This window comes from Toxotes jaculatrix, chromosome 23 (assembly GCF_017976425.1).
Source record: "Toxotes jaculatrix isolate fToxJac2 chromosome 23, fToxJac2.pri, whole genome shotgun sequence".
Lineage (NCBI taxonomy): Eukaryota > Metazoa > Chordata > Actinopteri > Toxotidae > Toxotes > Toxotes jaculatrix.
Genome location: NC_054416.1, coordinates 9,527,518 through 9,549,256, shown reverse-complemented (window position 1 = coordinate 9,549,256; position 21,739 = coordinate 9,527,518). Strand labels below are relative to the sequence as shown.

Here is a 21,739-nt window from a genome sequence, read left to right as displayed (position 1 = left end):
GTATTCAGCTATAGTCCCTTTAAATCCTACATACCATTTTCCCCAGGTAGCACGTAAAAAAAACTGAAACCTCGTTACATCATCTGTAAAAAGCCTGTTGCTTGTCCAAACATGTCTTTTCAGCACGTTTGATGAGCACACACTAATTTTCCTGTGCAGGATTTTTCCTGGACTGGAAAACAAAACCTAGTTTAAGAGACCCTATTGGTGAATAACAGTTTGAAGGCCCCAGGGAGCCAGTGTGGAAAATGCAGGAGTGTGAAGGATGGAAATGAAGTTTATGTGTGGTGAAAGGCTGGGTACAGGAAAGTGCTGACAGACTGATGTCTTGTTTAAGACATCTCATCCTCAGCTGAATAAATCATTTTTATTACTTGAAAATATGTTTGCCCACAGGCCTGATTCCCTGTAGTAGTAGTAGTAGAAGGGCTTATTTAAATGTGTACAGCAAATACATTCCTTTGGCTAACGTGAATGACCTCCCTGCAGCTGTTTTTTTTTTTTTTTTGTCAGTCTTGTAACTGTAACATTACCGACACATTTCTGAAAACATTTTGATTAAGAACAACAGTAAGAAGAAACTGTTAGAAGTAGAAGTGTTAGAGGGTGCTTTTAACTGTGGCGTTAGTTAACAGCCTGAAATGCAGAGAGCAAGCGCTGGACAAAAGTCTACCGTGGCACACACCCTTATGGCTAGTGTTTGTACCTTTTTTGGGGGGATATATTAGCTGTCCTTCTCATGAAAACACCCCCAGAAGAGAAGACAAGAGAAAGGACAGAGAGATCAGTGGATGGCTGTAGAATGAAAGAGGAGGCGGCAGAGAGGTGGCGAATGGTGAAATAAGAGGCAACAGAGCACAACAAGTGTAAAGGAAAGCGATGCCTTGAACACAAAACTCTGGAAAACATAGAAAAGAGAAATTAGATGAAGTAAACCAAGGTAGGTAAACATCACGACGGCATGAGAGCCAGAAAAAGAAAGAGGGGGAGAGAGGAGAGGAGAATGCAAAAAGAAAAAAAAAAAGAAGTGAAAAAGTAGTGAGGTTTGAAATATCACTGGAAACCATGGAAACAATAGCAGATAAAGAGCAGGGCAACAAAATGATTATCAGAGATTATAAGGGCACAGAGAAGGAGATCATGAGTGAGAAAGAAACAATCCAAAAGTCAACAAAGTGAAAATCAACAGAATATATGAAAGTGGAGATGGCTTCTTAAGAGGAGACACAAAAGTTAAAGTGAGAGCGAAGAAATGTGAAAATAAAGTGGATCAACTAAAAGCACTGAGTGAATGAGTCAGAGGAAAATGATGAGATGTTAAAGGACGGCTTATTATTTGAACGACTGTATACGTATGAGTTGTGCCACTGTTCAAATCAATATAAATTTGTATTTACTTATTAAAATCTGAATTATTTCTTCAAAATCATAATTCCAATGCAATCCGCCGCCACTCCTATGGACCTTGATGTTACTAACATGATGATAGAAAATTCATTTAACAAGATGGATTGTGTACAAATACTTTTAACAACAAAAATTATTTTCATAAAAACCAAAAAATAACTTAAACTGAAATCAAAATAAATTCAAATAGAAATCAGGAATGCACAAACAGTGAAACCAAAGGAAGACGTGGTGCAGCTGTTACGCAGCACATATCTGGACGTTGCCTATTTAAATCCCCTGATCATACATTAGCCAGCCGTCTTAATTTCAACTGGAGGAACAGGTAACATTTAAATGTCTTTAAAACTTTAACACGAGGCTGGGAACTGGCGATATCCTGACACTCCACCCATGGGTGCTGTTTACAGAGTCAAACTGTGTGCATCAGTAAACAGAGAGAGGGAAAGAGAGAGAAGCAGGATGAGGAGGGGGAAGGACTGGTTAGATCATTTCCTGTTTGGCAGTAAGGGGTGGGGCAGGCAGAGGGAAACTGGTAATCTTATTGTAGATAAGCTGTAACCTGGGATCAAATAGATGACCAGAACTTGGAACTATTAGATGAAAATAAAAAGCATGAACACCGTACAACCGTGCTGTTTGAACTCATGGGGATGTGCAGCACAGAAAGATCTAGCAGAGCAAAACACATTCAACTACTGTATTTAAGGCATTTCAAAACTTTTAAGCCTTATGTTTAAATGCTGTCTGACTTTTTCAGAGTCTCTAGGGTTTCCTCGGTTATCTAAAGGAAGTATTTTCAAGCTGCTGAAGGTAATTCAAGAATGATTCATTCATGAGTCATGTGTCAGATAGTTACTGGATTGTTTCTCCGTTGACGAATATGCTTAAGAATGTTTTAAAATTTAAATATATTTAAGCTGAAAGTCTTGAAAATAGGGCAGAGCAGTGTGCAAACACACAAACAATGTGCACGTGAGATTTTGAGTGTGTGTCGAGGTCTCCCTCTAGTGGAGCTCGGGCAAACTTCAGGGGGGGACCGTAGTGATTTGTGTCTGTCTGCCATGCTTACCGTCCAGCTCCTCATCAGTCGTCAGCTCATCGTTGGAGCAGATGCTCAGTACGTTAACTAGCATCTCAGTCACTGCCAAAAAAAAAAAGCCACATATTTTTTTTAATATGGTACTTCTATTTTGACATTCCACTTCATGAGTAATGTTGAGTCAGTGACATTTTTCATTTGCCACAAGAAGTCATGTGGTGTTACAAAGAGTGACCCCTCCGCACACCCAGCGAGCAGTGACCTTGCAACACTGCTGGTAATGGCCCTGTGCGGAAGGGTCACACCCAAAATGGGCTGAGTGCGTCAGAGAGTTACACTACATGTGATGAAGTATGTGCCACAGAGATGTCAGTGGGATGATTCAAATGCAACAAAAAAATAATAAAAAAATTCTGATACAATCTTCTAGAAACTCAGAGAAAGCAATCCTCTGCTCATGTCTGGCATTTTTCGAGCTTTCACTGACTTGCTGATTCACAGTATATACATCTTTTTAACTTATTTGGTAACTAATGTGCAGCAACTATTGTATTTATAAACTATAACTGGCCACTGAGTACTGACCTACGTTTCTCAAGTCTGAGCCATTTTCATTACTGACTCAGGAAACTAAAAGTTCAGACAATATCTGGTAAAAGTTCTTGTGGTCACCGTTGTTCTCATTTTACTTCTGTATGTGTGGATTCATGCTCACCCTTCTCGCCCACAAATGGCAGGGACCAGGTGAAGACGTCCATGAAGTTGGGCAGCCAGTAAGGGTGAGGTGAGCAGTTGAACTGTCGGATGTTCATCACGTTGTTCTCATACTTCAGCACCGCCGCTGGGGAAGGACAGAGCAGACAAGGAAGCTGGCTGTTAAAATATGTCCAAATGTGTATGTCTATTATATATAGAATGAAACTCTGTTTTGTCTCTGGTCCTTGAAGACATAAAATGAATTATGGTCACAAAAGCCATCCATGTCTGTCAACCTTTTTAAGTCCCTTGATAATGACCCTGAACAAAGAATTTCACCACTTCTGCTGCTTCCTTGTGCATCAAATGCATCACAATGAAAAAATACCTACAATGTTTAGGATTGAGGTGTTGAGTGACACTCCTTATTGTAATGTGCGTATATAGCAGTTGAAAATGCTGAAAATGATGCCCAACAATCAGCCTATTACACAATGAAACAAGGCCTGTTGGAGAATATCTTCAGGTAATGAGCTACCATGACTGGAAAGATGGTTTTGGAGACGAGACATGAACACAAGAACCAAACCAAGACTTCACCCACTTGTAAATAAATACCTTTACTAAAATGACATTCTTCTCTTTAGTTGGTTTATTAAGGCCTTCCCTTAGGGAGAGGTGTGGTTGATGGATTCTCTTCTTTAATTTTTAAAATATCAAATTAAGTTAATAAAGACTGGTACTAATGTTTTTGTTGTTACTTTTCCTAGTTAATGATTCATTAGCTGGAGTGGAGTTGGAGTGGAGTGACTAAACAGAACATCCGATTGCTACAGAACAGTGTTTGGCTAAAAAGCAATCAAGAGAAAGTGTGAAGTGGCCCAAACACTGTCATCAACACCAAGACCGAAGCCTGGATGTAACTCAAGATGATGTCAAATGCTGTCAGTCAAGCTCTGGTGATAACAAGGAATAAAAGGATTCGATATAAAACTACCTACACACAAAAAAGAAGAAAATAAGAACATTTAAGGTGATAACTAAACAGTCAGCATTTGTCAGTCTAATATTGACAGAGGGAATAATATTAAATATATGCAAAATTGCCAACGGAGATGTGTAAATTAATGCTAGAAAAATTTACAAGCATCAAAACGACAGTAACCAGCATTCAATCAATCCCCTGTTTTCGCCCCTCTGGAACATTTCCTCTGCGTATTGATTGCAGTCCCCAGTTGGTGAATCATGTCTGTCATTTACAGGATTGGACACATGACTAGCATCACAGAAACACATGGCTCAGCATTTGGGCTCTTTCAGCCTGAGCACTTTTCATTAGTTAACAGAAATGCATCAATTTCTGGTGAGCAGGGGAGGAGAGAGCAGGCAGAGGCAGGAAACTAAGGTAACGATGGGCAAAGCTTGCAACAGTAAAACACACAATATGATGATCATTAGCATTTTCTCATTTTCCAGGATGTCTGACATGGAAATGGTGACAAGCTTTTTCCATCATCAAAGCGTTCCTTCTTATGATGTTTGAAATGCTGAAATGCATAAAAAAAAATCTGTGCTGCATCATTTCAAGAATTTATACCAATACATAAATCTGAAAGCTTTAAAGGAATCGTTTGACATTTTTGGAAATGCACTTATTTGTTTTCTTGCCGAGGCTTAGATGAGCAGATCAATACTATTCAAGTTTGTCCATTAAATTTAAAGCTAGAGCCAGCCTACATTTTGCTTAGCTTAGCACAAAGACTGGAAATGGGGGAACTGGCTAGCTAGCAGTGACTTCCTGAAGAGTCTGCTCAGCCACGACACAGTTCAACACAGAACCCCTCATAAAACCACACTTTTGGTTTGTCTAGGGATTAAATAAATAAGATAACACGTACTGGGAGGTGAATTTGTTACCTTTGGATTTTTTGTGTGTGGTTTCAAAGACTTCACTTTTAGTTGAGTTTCAATTTTTCTACAAACTACAATTAATCCCACCAGAATACTAAGAAGGATGCTACACTCACTTACATGAACCATGCAACAGTGGAGACTCCAATGAGAGTGTTTAAGCTGCTGTTCACAGTAAGGGTGAAGAGGTTGGAGCAGAATAAAAGCAGCAAAGCGTTCATCTGACAGCATTTGACTTTAAAAAAAGCACAAGACAGCTGGAATGGCAATTAACCCTCCTTATGTACTTGCGGTCATGCTGGGATGTGCATAAAGTATTACAGCAGTCAAAGTACAGTCCATAAGGACACTTTTTGGAACCAATTTCAACCCTCAGCATACATACAGAGTATCTCTATTTGTGCCATATTCAGTATATCAGTTTATTTTATATAATGCCTTATCATAATCACAGTCTCTGTGCACTGCTGACATGGAAACCATCTCCCAAACAGTGACTACGGTATGCCCCATGTGACCTCACCCATGATTAAGGCGCAGTGAACGTGGGTGCTGAGGAAAACATGACAGCCGCCAAACACAAATATATCCATGCTGTGTACAGAGGCCCCAGCCTCTCTCTTACACGAGGCACAGTTTGGTGGCCCAGATCCGCGGAAAGCGGACACCGTGGCTGGGTCACCATGGGGGACTTTCCTGCCTCGGCCCCTCTCATGGTCGGGAATAGCAAGTCATCAAACCTGGCATCCCAAGCAGCTATAACCTCGGTCGCAACACAAAGCGGGTCAGAAAACATCCTGATAGGCTAGGGTTTGCCTCAGTGTGTGCGTGTGTGTGTGTGTGTGCAATCAATGAGGCATGGTAGTGCATATAGTGCAGTAACTATGTGACCCAAGAGGCACCTTAAGTATTGCAGAACATTACATTCCAGTGCTGTCACCTCTTTATAGCAGGCTGCACAAATGAACACACTCACACACCCTCCAACACAAACAGAAAAATCTCCTGCAGGGGAACATCCATACGCTGTATAATTAATGTGGCATTCTTATCAATATCAGCAAAACACTATTACCCAGTCCAATAAGAAAATCATTGTATTAGGGCTGTGGGTGTTTATGCGTGTGCGTCGGCGTGCATGAAAGCAATCGTACGCGTGGGCAGCTATTGCATAAACATCACATACTGCATAAACACCGTCTAGGCACTTGATTGAATGCAGCCATGGAAGCCCGGAGGGAAAAAGGCAGAAAGGCGGGGGAAAAGGTCGGCTCCCCTGCCGTCGCTCCTTCAAATCGGATTCCCTTTAAAGGAACAGAGACACCCAACATCCTCCCAAGTGCAAACACAGCAGCTCTGGGTGCGAGCAGGTCAAGGCCCCACTTTCTTTTTTCTTTTTCAGGACATAGCATTAAACGTGCAGATGAGGGCAACAGGAGCAGAGCTCTGCTTCCCTGTTATCAGAACGCTGATTACTACACATGCACAGTTATATGCAAAGCTATTTCACATACAGCAGCAGGGCACTGGCCTTGTGGCGACCAGCTGTGAGCTCTATTTCACCCCACTGCTAAATTTAACACTGCATGACAGCCACTAGATGTCTCTGCTGCTCTGATGGTGGTTAACGGGGTAGCTGAGGCCAAGGCCTGCTGCCACGGTAACACAGATATTTGCGAGGCGACGCCCGCTCATTAATTATTCATGAGGGAGTGCCTTGAGCCGGTTTCCCCGGTAACAAGGACTGTTAAATCTGCTTTGAGATCAGGGGGAGATTCCCACTGTCTTGCCCTGACGTTTTATACAGACTGCGTGTCTGTCTCTGAGGCCTCTTGCATGAAGTTCCACAGGGTTAGTATTCCTCGCCAGATGTTTCCCTCTTCCCAGTCCATTACATTCAGCGCTCTGCTTCCATTTGATGTCAGACATGTGGATCGTGGGGACTGAGGGGCGTCTGTGCACAGCTGAACAGTGAACAAATGGTTTCTAATTCATTTGCAGTTAATGAGACCATTTGCAGTACAACAGAAAACTGCAACTCCCATCCTTCCTGTCTTCTGTGTTCACAAAAGGATATAGTTGGGCGTCTAGTCTTGGATCTGAATTCCAGCCAGTTTCTTATTTAAAAGACCTGTGGATTTGCCTGTCTTGAGACTGCGTCTCATGGTCTTCCTCAGTGGATAAAGTTTGCTCAGTTGTCTTGGTACATAGTTTAATATAAAGTATTTTTTAAGTTTTCTTATTCACAAATGATAATTCTAATCGACAGGAAGAACTGGAATGAAAATAAAATGTTAACAATGCACAGCCCTAGACATGGACACTTTCACTAATGGCCCATAACTGATAATAAACTCTAATGAGTATATAATGGCCCATAACTGATAATATACTCTGATGGGGTTCTTCTTGTTCCATACCAGTTCACCATCCTTGATCATTTCCCTTGTTTGACGCAGCATGAAAAGTTCTGTAACTTGCCCATGTTTACAGCAAACTGAAGGGAAGCCCAGGAATGACCAGGGTGATAACAGATGGGGGGGGGGGGGGGGGGGGGGGGGGGGCATCTGGAGCCGGGGATACTCTTCTCACTGGCACTCGTGATGGGTGGGGAAAAATGAATTCCCTGCTGCGCTGGCGTCATCACTGCCCTAGCTTCCATCCTGCTATTTATTCCAGTGGCAGGGCCAGGAGCCAATCATGCCACTCCATTTCCTGTCTCTTCAAATCACACATCTCTACTACCTACCAATCAGCACATGACCACCGGCAGGAAACGGTAAAAAAGCGATCTCCGTCCAGGTTGACCTGTGAGTGAACCACAGTGATATCCTGGCCCTGTCCTTACTTTCTTTTATTTTTTTTTAAAAAAGAAGAATGTGTTTCTACGTCCCTGTGAAACAGTAATTTAGTTATCTAAGGTTTAGCAGCTGTGTAATAGATCCAAACCAACCAATCCTTCACAGTCTTGGGGGTGAAGTAAAAGACTAGTGCCAACAGTGATGGCAAAATCACTGTCTTTTATGCACTGCTTTTATTCCAAACAAATGCCAAAAGCATTAGGATTCAGTTGCTGGCTTTCGAGACCAGTCAATAATGATGCAGCAGAAAACATTCCATTAATACAAAACCGCAAGCAATCTCTAAAGTGTGCAACTGCCAACTACACCCCCTCCTCTCCAGCTCCCTCCCTCCACTGCAGTCACTTCAGGACTCAAACAGTGCAAACTGCTAAATCACTGCTGCTGTGTTTTCATTTAACACAGCCTCCCTGCCAGCTCACCAGTGTCTGTCCCACTTTTTTTGATTTCACTGAAGGGTCGCAGGGGTCAGGGCTGTGACAGACAGCAAGTCAGGGCCTGACGCGTCCTGCAAAGTCAACAGTTTGACTTGAAAGAAAAAGAAAGGATGAATGACATCTTGAAGCTGAGCATCATGGGCATCATTCATGTGCTGATTATCCTGACGCAGCTACAAGTTCAATTTACTTTCAGTGGAGGAGGTTTTCCTTGCCTGTTTGCGTTGCCTCACAGATATCCTCTGCCCACTCCTCTCAGACGGGAGGTGCACTTCTCACTGCCCCCCCCCCCCCCCCCCCCCCCCCCCCCCCCCCCTTCACGTGGAGAGGTCTCATTGGTTTATCTGGCCAACTCCCAGCATTAGATTGATGGGACCTGCTGATGCCTCCTCCCTCCCCTTCAAGATTTATGTGCCCACTCGATTGGCCATCAATCACGGGACATGCTCAGTGGGCTCCGAGCTCTAGCAAGAAGCTAAGAGCAGAGCAATTCATTACAGAGGCTTTGCTTCTACCAGTGAACCCCACCCACATGACTGATTAGAAGAGCATCAACGGGACTGATAGGACTGTATTGGTTAGCTGTGCTTGTTCCATGGAATTGTGTAACTGTGTGTGTGTGTGTGTGTGTTGGGGGGTGTAAATGATTGATACATTCAATTGGGAACCAAGTAATTACATAACCACAACATGTTGAAGTTTTAAGAGCTTTAACATAAAATCTCTGGCAAGACCTTTAGACTGAGGGATGTTTATTTGCTTAGATGTTTCATTCACCTGAAGACAGATTCAGCCAAACAGAAGAGTGTGTCTCATTTTCAAGCAGATAGTGAATGATGAGTGAAATAAAGACCACGTACTCCTGCTTGGTAAGATATATCTGTGTGCCTAAATGAATCTGTTCTAAAAACAAATACAGAGTAATCTTTTTATTTCTGATAACAACACTTGCTCTGGAAGGCATTTTATCAATTGAAGGTCAGCAAGTTGCAGCTAAGACGAGGGTGCAGACCAAATCATTTCAGATGTTCTGACTGTTCCATATTGAGCTGAAGAGGCGCAAACGATTTGCTAGGCGATTGGCTGCCAAAACTAAAAGCAACATGCAGCCGCCATCACTTTGTTTGTTTGTATTGTGTTGTGTTGTGTGGACTGTAAGCCCCAGGAAGATTAGTTGGCATGGAACAAATGGGGTCCTAATAATAAACAACCAACCAGACAGGAACGCTGCCTCACCGTGTCTCGACTATCTTTATTGTGCAGGGAAGGCATGAAGGCAGCTCATGGGAAAACAAGTAAACAAATGCAACATAATCTCAGATCAAAGAAAACACACCTGCAAATGGGCCAAAGTGAAACAGAAGGACAGCCCTAGTTCCTTTGCATAATGTGCTCACACCAGCAGCACTGCGGTATAAAGCTCTGTTATGGCATTTCATCATGAGAGGAACTGCAAAACAGCGTGCACCAGCACCATCGTTCTTTCCTTCCCATTTCCATTTCCTGTGGTTTGCCCAACACCGCCCCCATCCAAACATGCCCCCACAGCCAACGCAGATACTGTCTGTTCTCCAGGGAAAAGTGCTGACTCACAGCACAAAGGCCAGCCTATCTTGTTGTGTGGGCAGAGTAGCGCAGCATAGGGCGCCACCAGGTGCCAAGTGAAACGGCACCAGGCCGCTTCATTTCACACCAGCTTTGTCCCTGAATTGACCTGTGTGAAATCAGTGTCATAGAGCTTTTTGCCTGTAAACAAGTACAATGCTGTGATCAAAATGCATAATGGATACAGGGTAGAACAGTTTTCAGCTGGAATACCGATAAGCTGCGTAAACTGTTTCAGTGTTGCTGGTTTTCGGTTTGAATCCTCAAACTCCCACAATCCCTCAAATATAAAACTCTGATCGACAGTTCCCCCAAAAAACACAAACCCTATGCAACCCAACTGTGCGCTGCCTGCCCGGTGCGACGTGGCAAAGGGCTGAAGTAATCAAGTGACGAGAGAAGAGATTCAAACCTTTAAAGACCCAAACATTTTTCTCACAGTGCACTAAACCAGATCTAAAACAGATGGTAAAAAACGAGAACTCCATGGGTTTCTCTTCCAACAAATATTTTGTCATGTTACTGTCACAGACTCTGCTTCCATTCTATTGTAGTGCCCCAGTAAGACATGTCAGCTGGCACTCACAATACCTTCACCCTGAAACTCTTCAGTGGAATGAAGCCATTCATTCCATCAGTCTTATTAATGACATCTGAGCTGTTCCTGCTATGATATCAAAATGACATGAAAAACACAAACATTTTGGGATGTCCCACTGCTGTAATTAAATGTTGCACAGATCTGAGACCAACAGTCACTCTCCAGCCTGGAACCAGCTTTCTGTAAATGTGATGTCGCCCTGAGGCAACTTGTGAATATAGAACTGTGGTATTCATGTTACAAAGCCACTGAAGATGGATAATGATATATTCCTTCTCCTTACCTTTGTTGTTGTAGACATCTAAATAGTTGGGTGCTGAGAAGATGGTGATAAGGGACGGGAAGCCAGTGGTCTGACTCTTTCTGTACATGCGATATCTGGTAAAATGAAATGTCCAAACGAGAGGTAAGCATTAGTAAACATTACAACATTTAATTCATGGATTACTCATTGGTGTTCAACCCTTGGGATATGATTAGCCACGACAGTGTTTATGGCCTCTGTGACTATGTGTTTGTCTTGTAAGCTGATGCATCAGCAAGGGAAGGGGGGGGGGGGGGGGGGGGGGGGCAACTTGGCATTGCCTCAGGAGAACAAATCCCTGTGCTGCAGGTGAAACATGCCCTTAAGTAGTCATCACACTGAACAAACTCAGCATTCAAACCGAACTATGCTTTGTTTCTTTGGTCTCCCAGTCTGTGCTGTGTTCGGTGGTTTGCATAGTTGGAATGGAGTAAGCTTTAGGTAAACAACGTACAAACTCAGGTGATTTATTAGCTGTCCCACATCCTGCAGCAACTATTTACACATATCGAAAAAAAAAAAAAGGTAGCAGTTACAAAGAAAACATAAAACTAAACTCAATAACATTATTACATTTGTGGTCTGAAGTGGCTTGGGGCAGCAACCTCATCTGAGACATGGCGAGGTGTCCCATGTGACCATGCTGTGGGAGCGCAATGGTAAACAACTGTGGTGCTGTGCCTCCCACCGCCTTAACCGTGCTTACAGGGAGATCAGCTTGACACATCCGCCCACCTGCCTGCTTTAAAAACCAAACTTTTCAAAGAGGCTTTCCAGCGCCTTTGTTAGAAATCCAAGGTGCTCCCAAATTTCTCATGAATAAAAAAAAGCAATAATTCTTGAGTTCTTGACAAGATGTGCATGAATCATACTTGTCACATCGCATCTGACCAACTCAGCTCCTGCTGGATTCATTTTCATTTCTTGGATTAACATGACTCCTCTCAAAGTTCAGACTGCACCGAACCTGCTCTCCAGACAGGCTCGAGCAAACCCCCAGAGCACCCGGGAAGCTTTTCATTTAATACCTTGGTCTGAATCACTCTGCTGTGTGACAGTGTGATGGGAGAAGATGAAATGCCACCACACTCACCCGGCATCCTGCGCTTCATGGGCCCGGATGATAGATAATAAGTTATTGTGTTGTAGAAAGTCACAGACTGCAGGGTAGCTGTTGAATAAAGAGACAAACATTTGGTTTACTCATACATCAAGAAAAATCCCAGAAAGATGAAGAAAAACGATCAATAGAAATAACTAAATAAGTCATGGTTATTATCGATTGTGCCTAGAGAAACAGTGAACATACAACACTGGGTTCAAGCTAAATTTGTTTGAAAACCAGCTGCTCATGAAGAGGTATGTCTGTCTTCACTGGCTGTAAATGAAGGCTTTCATCTCAATTTTAACTTCCACCTGAAATTTAAAGCAGGCTCTTTCTTTTCACAAAAGCATACAAAGGTATGATGACTCATAATCTAAATTATAACCCATAATATGCTTAACAAGCTTTCATACTGTGAGAGGAGTAGGTGTGATCCGTCTAAAAGGGAGAATTTTATGTTAGAGTGAACCTCAAAAAATGTCAAGTATGACACATGATTCATAGCAGACTGTTACTTTAAGAAAGAAAGTGATTCCTTGGGAGTGTACGCTCATGCTGATCTATTCAGTCTGTGAGCAGGGAGAATAAAAAGCTTACCGCCAACAATCAGACTACAGTAAGATCTCAGAGTTTTCCATTCTACAACCTTGCATCCTCCAGCACCAGCTTCCACTCAAAATTTCCTTTGTTCAACATGAAAACGGCATATGGTAAATTCACTGGAAACCGGTGTTTCTTTAGTAAAACATCTTAATCTAAATAAATAAAAATATGCAATGAAAACAGCTTTACTGCATTGCATTTGAAACCTGCTTCTAACAAACATGACTGAAACCCCCAGTGCACGTCAGGATTTATGAATCGTGGGATGCTGTGTAATGAACAAAGTGAGTGACAGCTCACAATGAATGAGTGACACCTTTGCATTACATCTGACACACTTAATGAATGTGGGAGGATTTTCTTCAACAATAACAGGGGCTAAATTCAAGTTTTTGTTTGTTTTTGCTGTTTCATCTCAGACATTCTTTCCTATTCACACACCAGTGACTTTACAGCTTCTGCAGCAAAGGGGATGAAATTCTGCAACATCTCACAGCCTCCTGTGAGACAGACAGTAGATAAATCAATTGAGGGCGACTCCATTATAATGTAATTTCTTTTCCTCTGTTGTCATTCTGCTCAGTGATGTCAAAAAAACAAACAGCACAATCAAAGTGTATAAACAGTCCCCAAATAGCAAAACCTTTGTGGTTCAGTGAAGAAATATGGTGATGATTTTGTGCTCAGTTCTGTAATCCTAGCTTAACGCCTCTGCAGAATCAAAGCGCAGCAATGAACAACACCCACAAGCTGCAATCAAACGTAAACTATACATTTTGGCTTCCAACCTTTCAACAAAAGAACCAAGAGATTGTCTTTTTCAGCAGCTGTTACACAACAAAACCAGTTGTTTGTTAAATTGCTTTTTAGACATGATAGCTGTACTAAGCTGTTGCAGAGTTGTGGTCAAGTTTGATGCAGACTGTTATGAAAGCTTTATTACATCTCTTAATGTAAAGCCCTTTGGGGCAGGCTTGTAATAAAGGGTTATATAAATAAATTAACTTTAATTTGACTGGCTTGTTTTTGTATGGGTGCTTATCAGATATCACGGCCGGTGCAGGGGTAAATCACTTAATTGAAACTGTGTGAAAATCCGTCATGAGAGACTGAAATTGAAGGATTTGGGAAAGGTTCATTAACAATCACGGTGCATGAGAACACATGTACTCCTGACAATCACAACAAACATCTGCTGGGAGGGATGAGACAAGGAGGGAGCAGTTGCCAAGAGGGAATTAAAATGCAATGAGCCTTTTTTTTTTTTTTTTAACTTGGGAGGGCAGAAAAATTAGGGATAAATATTCTATTTCTCACTTAATTTCCTGTAGCAGAGGTAGATACATACCAAATCGAGCTGTTCAGAAGGCAAGATACATTTTGGCTTGGTCTGTTTTTTTTTTTTTTTGGCATTTAGAGCATCTCCCGTCTGTCCGGCAACAGGGCACAGATGTTAATGAACTCCTTGGACAGCATGAAGAGTTGTGCAGGAAATTACTTCATCATGTGCCAACAAAGTGGCACTTGGCATGTTCACTATGTCAAAATCTAAACTTTAAAGTTGATTTAATATCAGCAACTTGAACTAACACCAATGAAAAAGACCAAAAAAAAAAGCAAAAAACAAGTCACCTTAGGTTGATTTATCTGCTTACTGGAGGCTAAAATGAAAGCAACCATATTAGAAACGTGCAATTTCATGCCTGAGTTGTGTTTGTAAAAGTGTTACGAGCGTGCCTACGGCGCAAGGGGAAAATATCCGTTGCTGCAAGACAGAAGCAACAAAGAAGCTGATGGTTTCTGGGGAGGGGTGATGAGGAATGGTGCTCTCTCGGTCTGGCTTTAACTGTCTCATAAATCCTGAATGCCAGTGTGACGCCAATTAGCGACCATCTGACTGATGAAAACAAGACTCCAGAGGAATTTTGACCAATTGGCAGAAGGTCAGCCGGGATGCTGGTACAACACAAACATGTGACAGTCAGATCGGTTGTTTGAGGTAAAAAGGCCACATGCCTAACATTCAGTGGTGACAACATTAGTGAGAAAACATTCTTTTAACACAGAACCAGTGGTGGATCTGCAGCGTAATGGCTCACATACACTCACAAAAGATGATCAGGCACAATATGCCCTCACAAATCCAACAACAGCAGTGCTGGGAGTTCATTTCTAAGCATGGACATTAAAATACCATTAAGTCAGTTATGAAACACCTGCTATGAAAAAAAAAAGAAAAACAAAGAGAGGAAATGCATATCAGGAGCCTCAGGACATTGCTGACTACTTTAGCTGGCTTGCCCGAGGCACGTCGTGGCCAAGTAAGCATTGCTCAGGCCATAATGAGTGGAGGGAGCACGAACGCATTCAGAGACAGGACTGCGCCTTGCGGTAATGTGCCAGTTCATTACATTTTGTGACAGTGCGAGTTGCCTGCTCCGAGCATTTCCTCTGTTTGTTCAGTTACTCAGCTCCATTGAAGGTAATGTGGGTTACATAAATACTGGCGAGGGGAAGTCTTTGGGACTGCTCTAATGCACGCCATGTCCTAACAACTGTTGATCTCCTCCTCGCAGTTTAGAGAGAGAGAGTTTAGAGTAAAAAAACGGAGAGATGAGAAAGGGAAATTTGGCAGGATGGCTTCTTGATTTATCGTCTCTTTGACAAGATGATGGTTATTTTGTTCCTTTTTTTTGTTTTACGATATTTTTGATGATTACCTGCCTTTATGTTCAAACAGTCTGTCTTGGAAAATGTTTATTGCATTGAAAATCACTTTAGCAGTAAGATTTCCACAGATAGTACAGCCAAAACTAATCAGTGGATGATTTATTTTTCCAAAAAGTAGTCAAAGCACCAAAAGAGAATACATATACAGCTACGATTAAGATCATGCTCTTAATTCCATGGTCCAATATAAAGCAGTGTTGGTTTAATATGGAAACTCTCACATGGGAAGCAGTGAATAGCAGTTGTTATCTATCAGGTTGTTACCAAGAACCCTTTATGCAATTTTCCAAAGTAAAAAGTAAAAACATTACAGCAATGGTAAATACCTTCAAACAGCTGATTTCCGTAATTGTAGGAGACAACATACTGACCTGTAGAAGTAGGAACAGCCTCGCACTGTGTTGTGTGTGAAATGCTCTTGGCTCTTCTCATTCCCGAAGTCCTCCAGGGGGTCGGACCACAGCAGATCGCACATTGGTCCGTATGCTGGAGGCTCTTTGAATCTGTCTAGCTGTGGAGGAAAATATGAGCACTCTCGTCAGCCTGTTTGTCTGGATAAAACTGCACGTGAAGTGTGCACGCTACTGCTGAGAAAATATGTTGCTTCTTCTGTGAGAGTCACGCTGGCTGCTGCTGCTGCCATGACCGTAATTAAATCGTGACTCCAACTAACACTGTTCACTGAAGTGATATTAAATTCTATTCAAGGAAGAAAGGAGTGGAATATTTAGGTTATAGGGTATGGATGACGTGTCAGAGACGGCACTCATCTTTCAGAACCTGGAAGGCTTTTTTTGGAAAGACGTGAAAAAAAAACCTTGATGGCAGCCATTCTCTTGGAGCAATGAACATGAATGACTTTGCTTTCAGCCAAGGATAGCTCTTTCTCGAACAAAAGCTTGTGGATTACTGGATGGGTAGCATGATGGACACTTCAATAGAGCAAATTCTATTATGCATGGCCTCTGATTGCAGCCACAAAATCCATTTGGAATTATTGAATTAGTTTGAAAGCAGGATCTGACTCTTCAACATTTTTTAATCAGTGGGAGGATCAGACCAGTGCTTACAATCCCCCACGTCCAAGCCCTTCAGACAGATCTGGGAGAATTATTTCATACACTGCAAGCAAAGTTGTTATTTTCAAAGCACATCATGCTAAAACGAATATACTTTCCTTCCTCATTAACTTCGAATGAAAGCAGAAAACACATGAAGCGGACAGGAAGCTCAAATCTTCAATAAATGATCTGTACTTTTAAAGTCATTAACAGCCACCTGCTGTTAAAACACACACACACACACACACACACACACACACTGTAGTTTTATGAAATTAGAGAGAAAATGGTCTCAAATCAGACATACTTTCCTGATGTCGTCAAGATTTGTGATTTCTGGAGACAGTCCTCCGTGTACACATAGGAACTGCTGGTTCATAAGTGCAGCCAGGGGAAGGCAGTCGAAGGCGTCCATACATGCGTCATACACCCTCTCTGAATACTTAATTCTACCTGTCATGGGGGGAAACAGGGCAGGGAAAGGAGAGCATGCCAAGTCAAACAACACGGCTCTCATACATTGGGGCAGTGTGCTAGTCTGGGACGGAAAGGCCTTTCTAAGTGCCAAAAAACTTCCCAAACACATTTTAAAAACAGCACAATTTCACAGCGCTTTTGTGTTTTTTTTCCTACTCTGTCTGCGTCCAACAGAAATAGTTCTGACATGTGTAAATATCAAAAAGGGCAAAAATTTGACTGAAGCCCAGACCAGGCCAGAGGGCACTTTTAAGTGAGCGTTTGAGGTCAGTGGCTGAGTTGGATGTATAATAAACAGCTTTTAGAAAGAATAACTCAATTCTCCTTCCACTCTGTACAGAGCCTCACTGACTTAGACTCAATTTAGATCAAAGGTAAGAAAAAAAAAAAAAGAAATGAAGAGCAAAAGCATTACTTACATTCCTGCTTAAATGTGAAATACTCTGTTAAATGTCTACATTCATGATTCCCACGCAGCAAAAACAGTGTTTTGGGGTACAGGATCTTTAAGGCCCACAAGTACAGCACACACTGAAACAAAGAAGAGCAAAAAGCAGTGGGGAACAGTTAGCTTGTCATCTTTAAATAAAACTGGAAATATAAAACAGCAAGTCAGACTTTGTCAGTTTCAAAGTGTGGCATAATACAAGCAATTCTGCATATAATGAAATATTCATGCAGCGCATTTTGCGGTACGTTTCAAGCTCGCTGGGAGAGATGACAAATCTTCAGAGGAACCATCAGTGGACAGTTACAACACACTCCATTAAAATATGTTTTATTAATAAAAGTATAATGTTTCAGGGGGTGAGGCGGCAGGAAATATATAAAGTATCTGAGTAAATTCCTAAATGTACTCCTAGATTAAATTCATGTAGTGTGCTTCATATTAAAAATGTCTCTCTTTACATAACCCTAAGCTACACTGTGACATTTGCTATCCAGGCTACATTTGAAGTTATTACAAAAGCCTATTACCACTCCAATATCTGCAGCCTGATTTGATCTACGCTCAAAGAAAGCTATTAATAAACACAGCTTCAGCTGGGCACATGGTATGTGTCACACTTGATTAGGCCCTCGTGAGCACAAAAACAAATACACAGACTCACTTCAATACTGAAATACCCTCTGTCAACGTAGTCCCCGAGGAAAAGGTAGCGCGTGGATGCTGGTGATCCTCCTACTTCAAACAGCTTCATCAGGTCAAAGAACTGCCCATGGATGTCTCCACACACTGGAACGAGGCAGAAAGAGGAACAAAAGCACATCAGATATTTTTTTATAGCTGAGAAACAACAGATGAAAGCTTCTATAATGTGGAGTTTATTTCCATATCAGATGCAATGAGTATAGGACTAATACAGAGGATGTCATGGTATCCTGTACCCTGGCAAAACCTACTTCAGAAGCCATTTGTAATTATGGAGACAACATTTCATCTGGCAGTTTACTCTATAATCCTTACTTAGTTAAGTTTATTAGATGATGTAAAAATTATTTGTATAAACTGGGGATTTGTAAGTTGAAAAAAACATTGTGATGGACCACTGTTGCTTGTCAGCTGCACAGCCCACGCTTACTCAAGGAAATTATGCAAAGAACAGACCAGAAGAGAACATAAAAACAATGCTGGTTTATGGCAAAACAAGGACTTGGATCTGAAACCATTCCACTAAGATGGGGAATACAATCTAAGATCACAGTTAATACCAGGCATCTGGCTTTACATTTCTGTGGCAGGAGTTACATGTTAGAATAAATTTAATTCAGTTAGCTGTCATGTCATAAATGACACTGAAAAACAAGCTCTGTCAAACTTGTCATTAGGGTGCCATCTTCTTCCAAGCAAAAACCTGATTTCTTCAGTGCACACTATTTTCTATATGAAGTCATCGTCCCATGTGAAAAGGAACCACAAAAACTGGTTTCAGTCTGCATTTTTTTGCTTTGCTTTTCCACCACATCCTCTTTTAGGCTGTTTACAACCTTGAGGTGTTTCAATTGGCTAGTAAGACTTAATTTGAAAACACCAACCCTTGCCAAAGACACTAAAAGTTCATTGGCCGAAACCACTGGGAAGCTTTCAGTAGTATCCATTTCTAAACATGTCCTGTTGAGTTAACTGTGACTACAAATCTGGCTTGTCATAGCAATTACAAACAGATAATTGCTAAGAGCATGTACCAATGGTCTGTCGCTCCACTTGAATTATCAGGGATCCCAGTGCATTCAGCACAGTTAAATCCACTATATCACTTGACTTATTCAGTCTAGTGTCACATCAATTCTATACAGCTACTAACGGTACAGCAGGCAGCTCTTAAACAGTGTCAGGGGAGTATTCTGAGGCAAACACATCGCTGTCAGAAATCAGAAACCACAAATCACTCCACCTGGGTTGGTTTCCTTTCACCCTATGTGACCCTATACCTTATTGCTCCCAGGGGAGATGAGAGGAGCAGAGGCCACTGGAGATTTGCTGCTTAGCAGCCATTGACTGACAGGGTGCACGTGAGGTCATCTGATTTAAAAGCCTTTTTATCAATTTTGTAGCTACTGTAAAGGTTGGTTCAAAGGGTCGGTTACATCTGAACTCAGAATTTATTACTGATAAATAATCTCGTCAGTGGTTCCTGACTGGTGAGTCCACTCTTGAGTATGCTGTGAGCATAACATATAGCTGACAGTTACATGAAAGAATTAATGAGAAACTTTCTTGGGAAATGGCTGAAAAATCTGGTGAGAAAATCCCATAAAGTGGTTCCAGAATCTCAGCTCCTGGCATTCAGCCTTATTGTAGTGGTCTTTGCCTGAGGAGAGGCCAGCTCACTCCAAAACAAGACAACACAAATGACACTGAATATATTCAACTTTGTACTGGCCTGGTTTGACACCTGGCTTGAAAACAGCTTTTTTTGGTTTATTCATTTTCAGCACTGCAGCTGGTGCAGTGTCCTGTTTTTGTTTTGTTTTTTGAAATCAGGCTGATTTAGATGTTTTGCTGTAAAGACTTTTTAGTAGCCTGAACGAGCCTGAATTAACGAGTACTGCAAAGCTTGGTACTTGAGTTATTTTAGTTTTGAGTTTGTGGATTAAAACTGAAGAATACCACAGTGGTTAGCACTGTTTTCCCACAGAAAGAAAGTCCTCATTTGTTGGACTCTAAATAATAAAAGAAATGTGAGTCCACCGTATGTTAAAGGCTGTCAAATGATACCTAATGGTATAAGGTTTACATTTAACATAGCAAATTAAATCTACACAGCTAGCGTGATCAAAGAAGCAGTTAACACTAACAGACATGTCATTCTTTTCTGAGAAATCCTTTCCACTTAAGTTAACACATTTGAAAAGTCACCTTCTTAACCTGATACCAAACAAAGAACATAAGGATAGCAATCCACAATATTCACTGTGAACACTACTGCGGTGACGGCAACGATAAGCATGGCATCCATATCTGTTGTCGAAGCAGTTTATCTATTCTTCAAGCAATCAGCTAATTAACTGATTAGCTGATTGCTAACTCTGTGAACAGATTGCAATCCAAGCTAATTTAAAAAGGTCTGAAAAACGACATAAGACTTTCTCCCTGCAAGGGTGTTTGTCGCTTTATGAACTGGATCTAGCAGCAAGCATTACAATAAGAGTCCGTGAAAAAATCTTTCAGGAGGTACCCAATTAGTGGGAGCTGGAGGACAGCGTTGGAGAGCAATTATCTCAGGTTACGAGCCTCGTGAGACAGCTCTGAGAATCAGCTCTCCTTGACTGTATCGTAAACCTCCGCTTTACCATTTTACTTTTATTAAACTCACACTGTGTAGTGGTTTAAATCCACAGTAGGGACCAACTTCAAAAAGGAGCCTTGTTATTTGTGTCCGATTTCTAAAGATGTCCTTACTCCCTCTTGCAATCAAGCCAAGTCTACTACAAACATGAGGCGCTGGTCTATTTTAGATTGGTTGGAAGGTTCCTGGAAAATTGATTTAATGGAACAAAAAGGGCTCAAACAGTACTTGAATAAGTAGAGCTCAGATTGTAGCTACTGCATTTTTAATATTCTTATTTACTGGCATTGTCATTAACTGTGTGTACTACAATAAATACTGTAACCCCTAAATTTCTACCTAATAAGTTGCAGTGTGCATATGATTCACCCTATGTAAATATCACGCTCACATCATGTTATCAAGATCAGTGCTGCCCTTTTTTTGTATTTTTCTGCTTGATATAGACATTTGGGTATTACAGTGACAGAGGAAAGGGTTGGCCTTTGTTTTAAATATTGTGCTTCTTCTGAATTTAAAAAAATCTATTTCTCCATTCAAAGTCTTAATTGGAGTATGTCTGACTCTTAATAAAGGAAATTAAAACCTGCTTTGCTAGTATGTACTTGCTATGTTCGAGAAAACCCAAATCTATAATTGTACAAAGAAGCAGCCATTAAAGTAAGAGATCTATTTTCTTTTTTCCTGAAAAAAATAAATTAAATGGGCAATCATATTTTTGAAAAGGACAACACAACTAGGCATTCCAAGCAATTCATTTTGCTTTACCAAGCAGGGTCCGTGATACTGAGGCTGGTTATTGCTATGGAAACATCCCAATGACACTGAATCCTTTCAACAATGGCAGCTTATATCACTGAGGGAAAAAGACAAAAACAAATCTAAGCTGCTGCTGACCTGATAAGGACCTCTACGAACATCACCATTGGTAACAATGAAATACATCTATTGTGTGGACACACACAGATGGATGCAACAGGCAACCATCTCCTCGGTAGAGCACTTTTTCGAAAAACATTCACATAAGACTGTGCTCTTTAGTGCAATTCTGTCTGAAGGGATGACCACCAAGAGAGCAATTACTGTAAAAATCTGGTGTTTACAGTCT

The 21,739-nt window shown here is 41.4% G+C and overlaps 1 protein-coding gene across 2 annotated transcripts in view; it reads right to left on the bottom strand.

Moving 5' to 3' along the window:
• The window catches only part of LOC121177106 (serine/threonine-protein phosphatase 2B catalytic subunit alpha isoform), a 59,607-nt gene that overhangs the window by 8,621 nt on the left and 29,247 nt on the right, over positions 1–21,739 (bottom strand). Inside the window, exons 3-11 of one of the 2 annotated variants that reach the window (XM_041031313.1) lie at positions 17,953–18,077; positions 17,260–17,371; positions 16,671–16,816; positions 15,674–15,813; positions 11,958–12,035; positions 10,844–10,938; positions 3,165–3,290; positions 2,480–2,551; positions 707–733 (exon numbers count right to left, since the gene is read on the bottom strand). In XM_041031313.1, coding sequence (XP_040887247.1) covers positions 707–733; positions 2,480–2,551; positions 3,165–3,290; positions 10,844–10,938; positions 11,958–12,035; positions 15,674–15,813; positions 16,671–16,816; positions 17,260–17,371; positions 17,953–18,077 — 921 coding nt within the window. The remainder of the gene's footprint in view (positions 1–706; positions 734–2,479; positions 2,552–3,164; positions 3,291–10,843; positions 10,939–11,957; positions 12,036–15,673; positions 15,814–16,670; positions 16,817–17,259; positions 17,372–17,952; positions 18,078–21,739) is intronic. The other variant, XM_041031314.1, reaches the window with a different exon arrangement.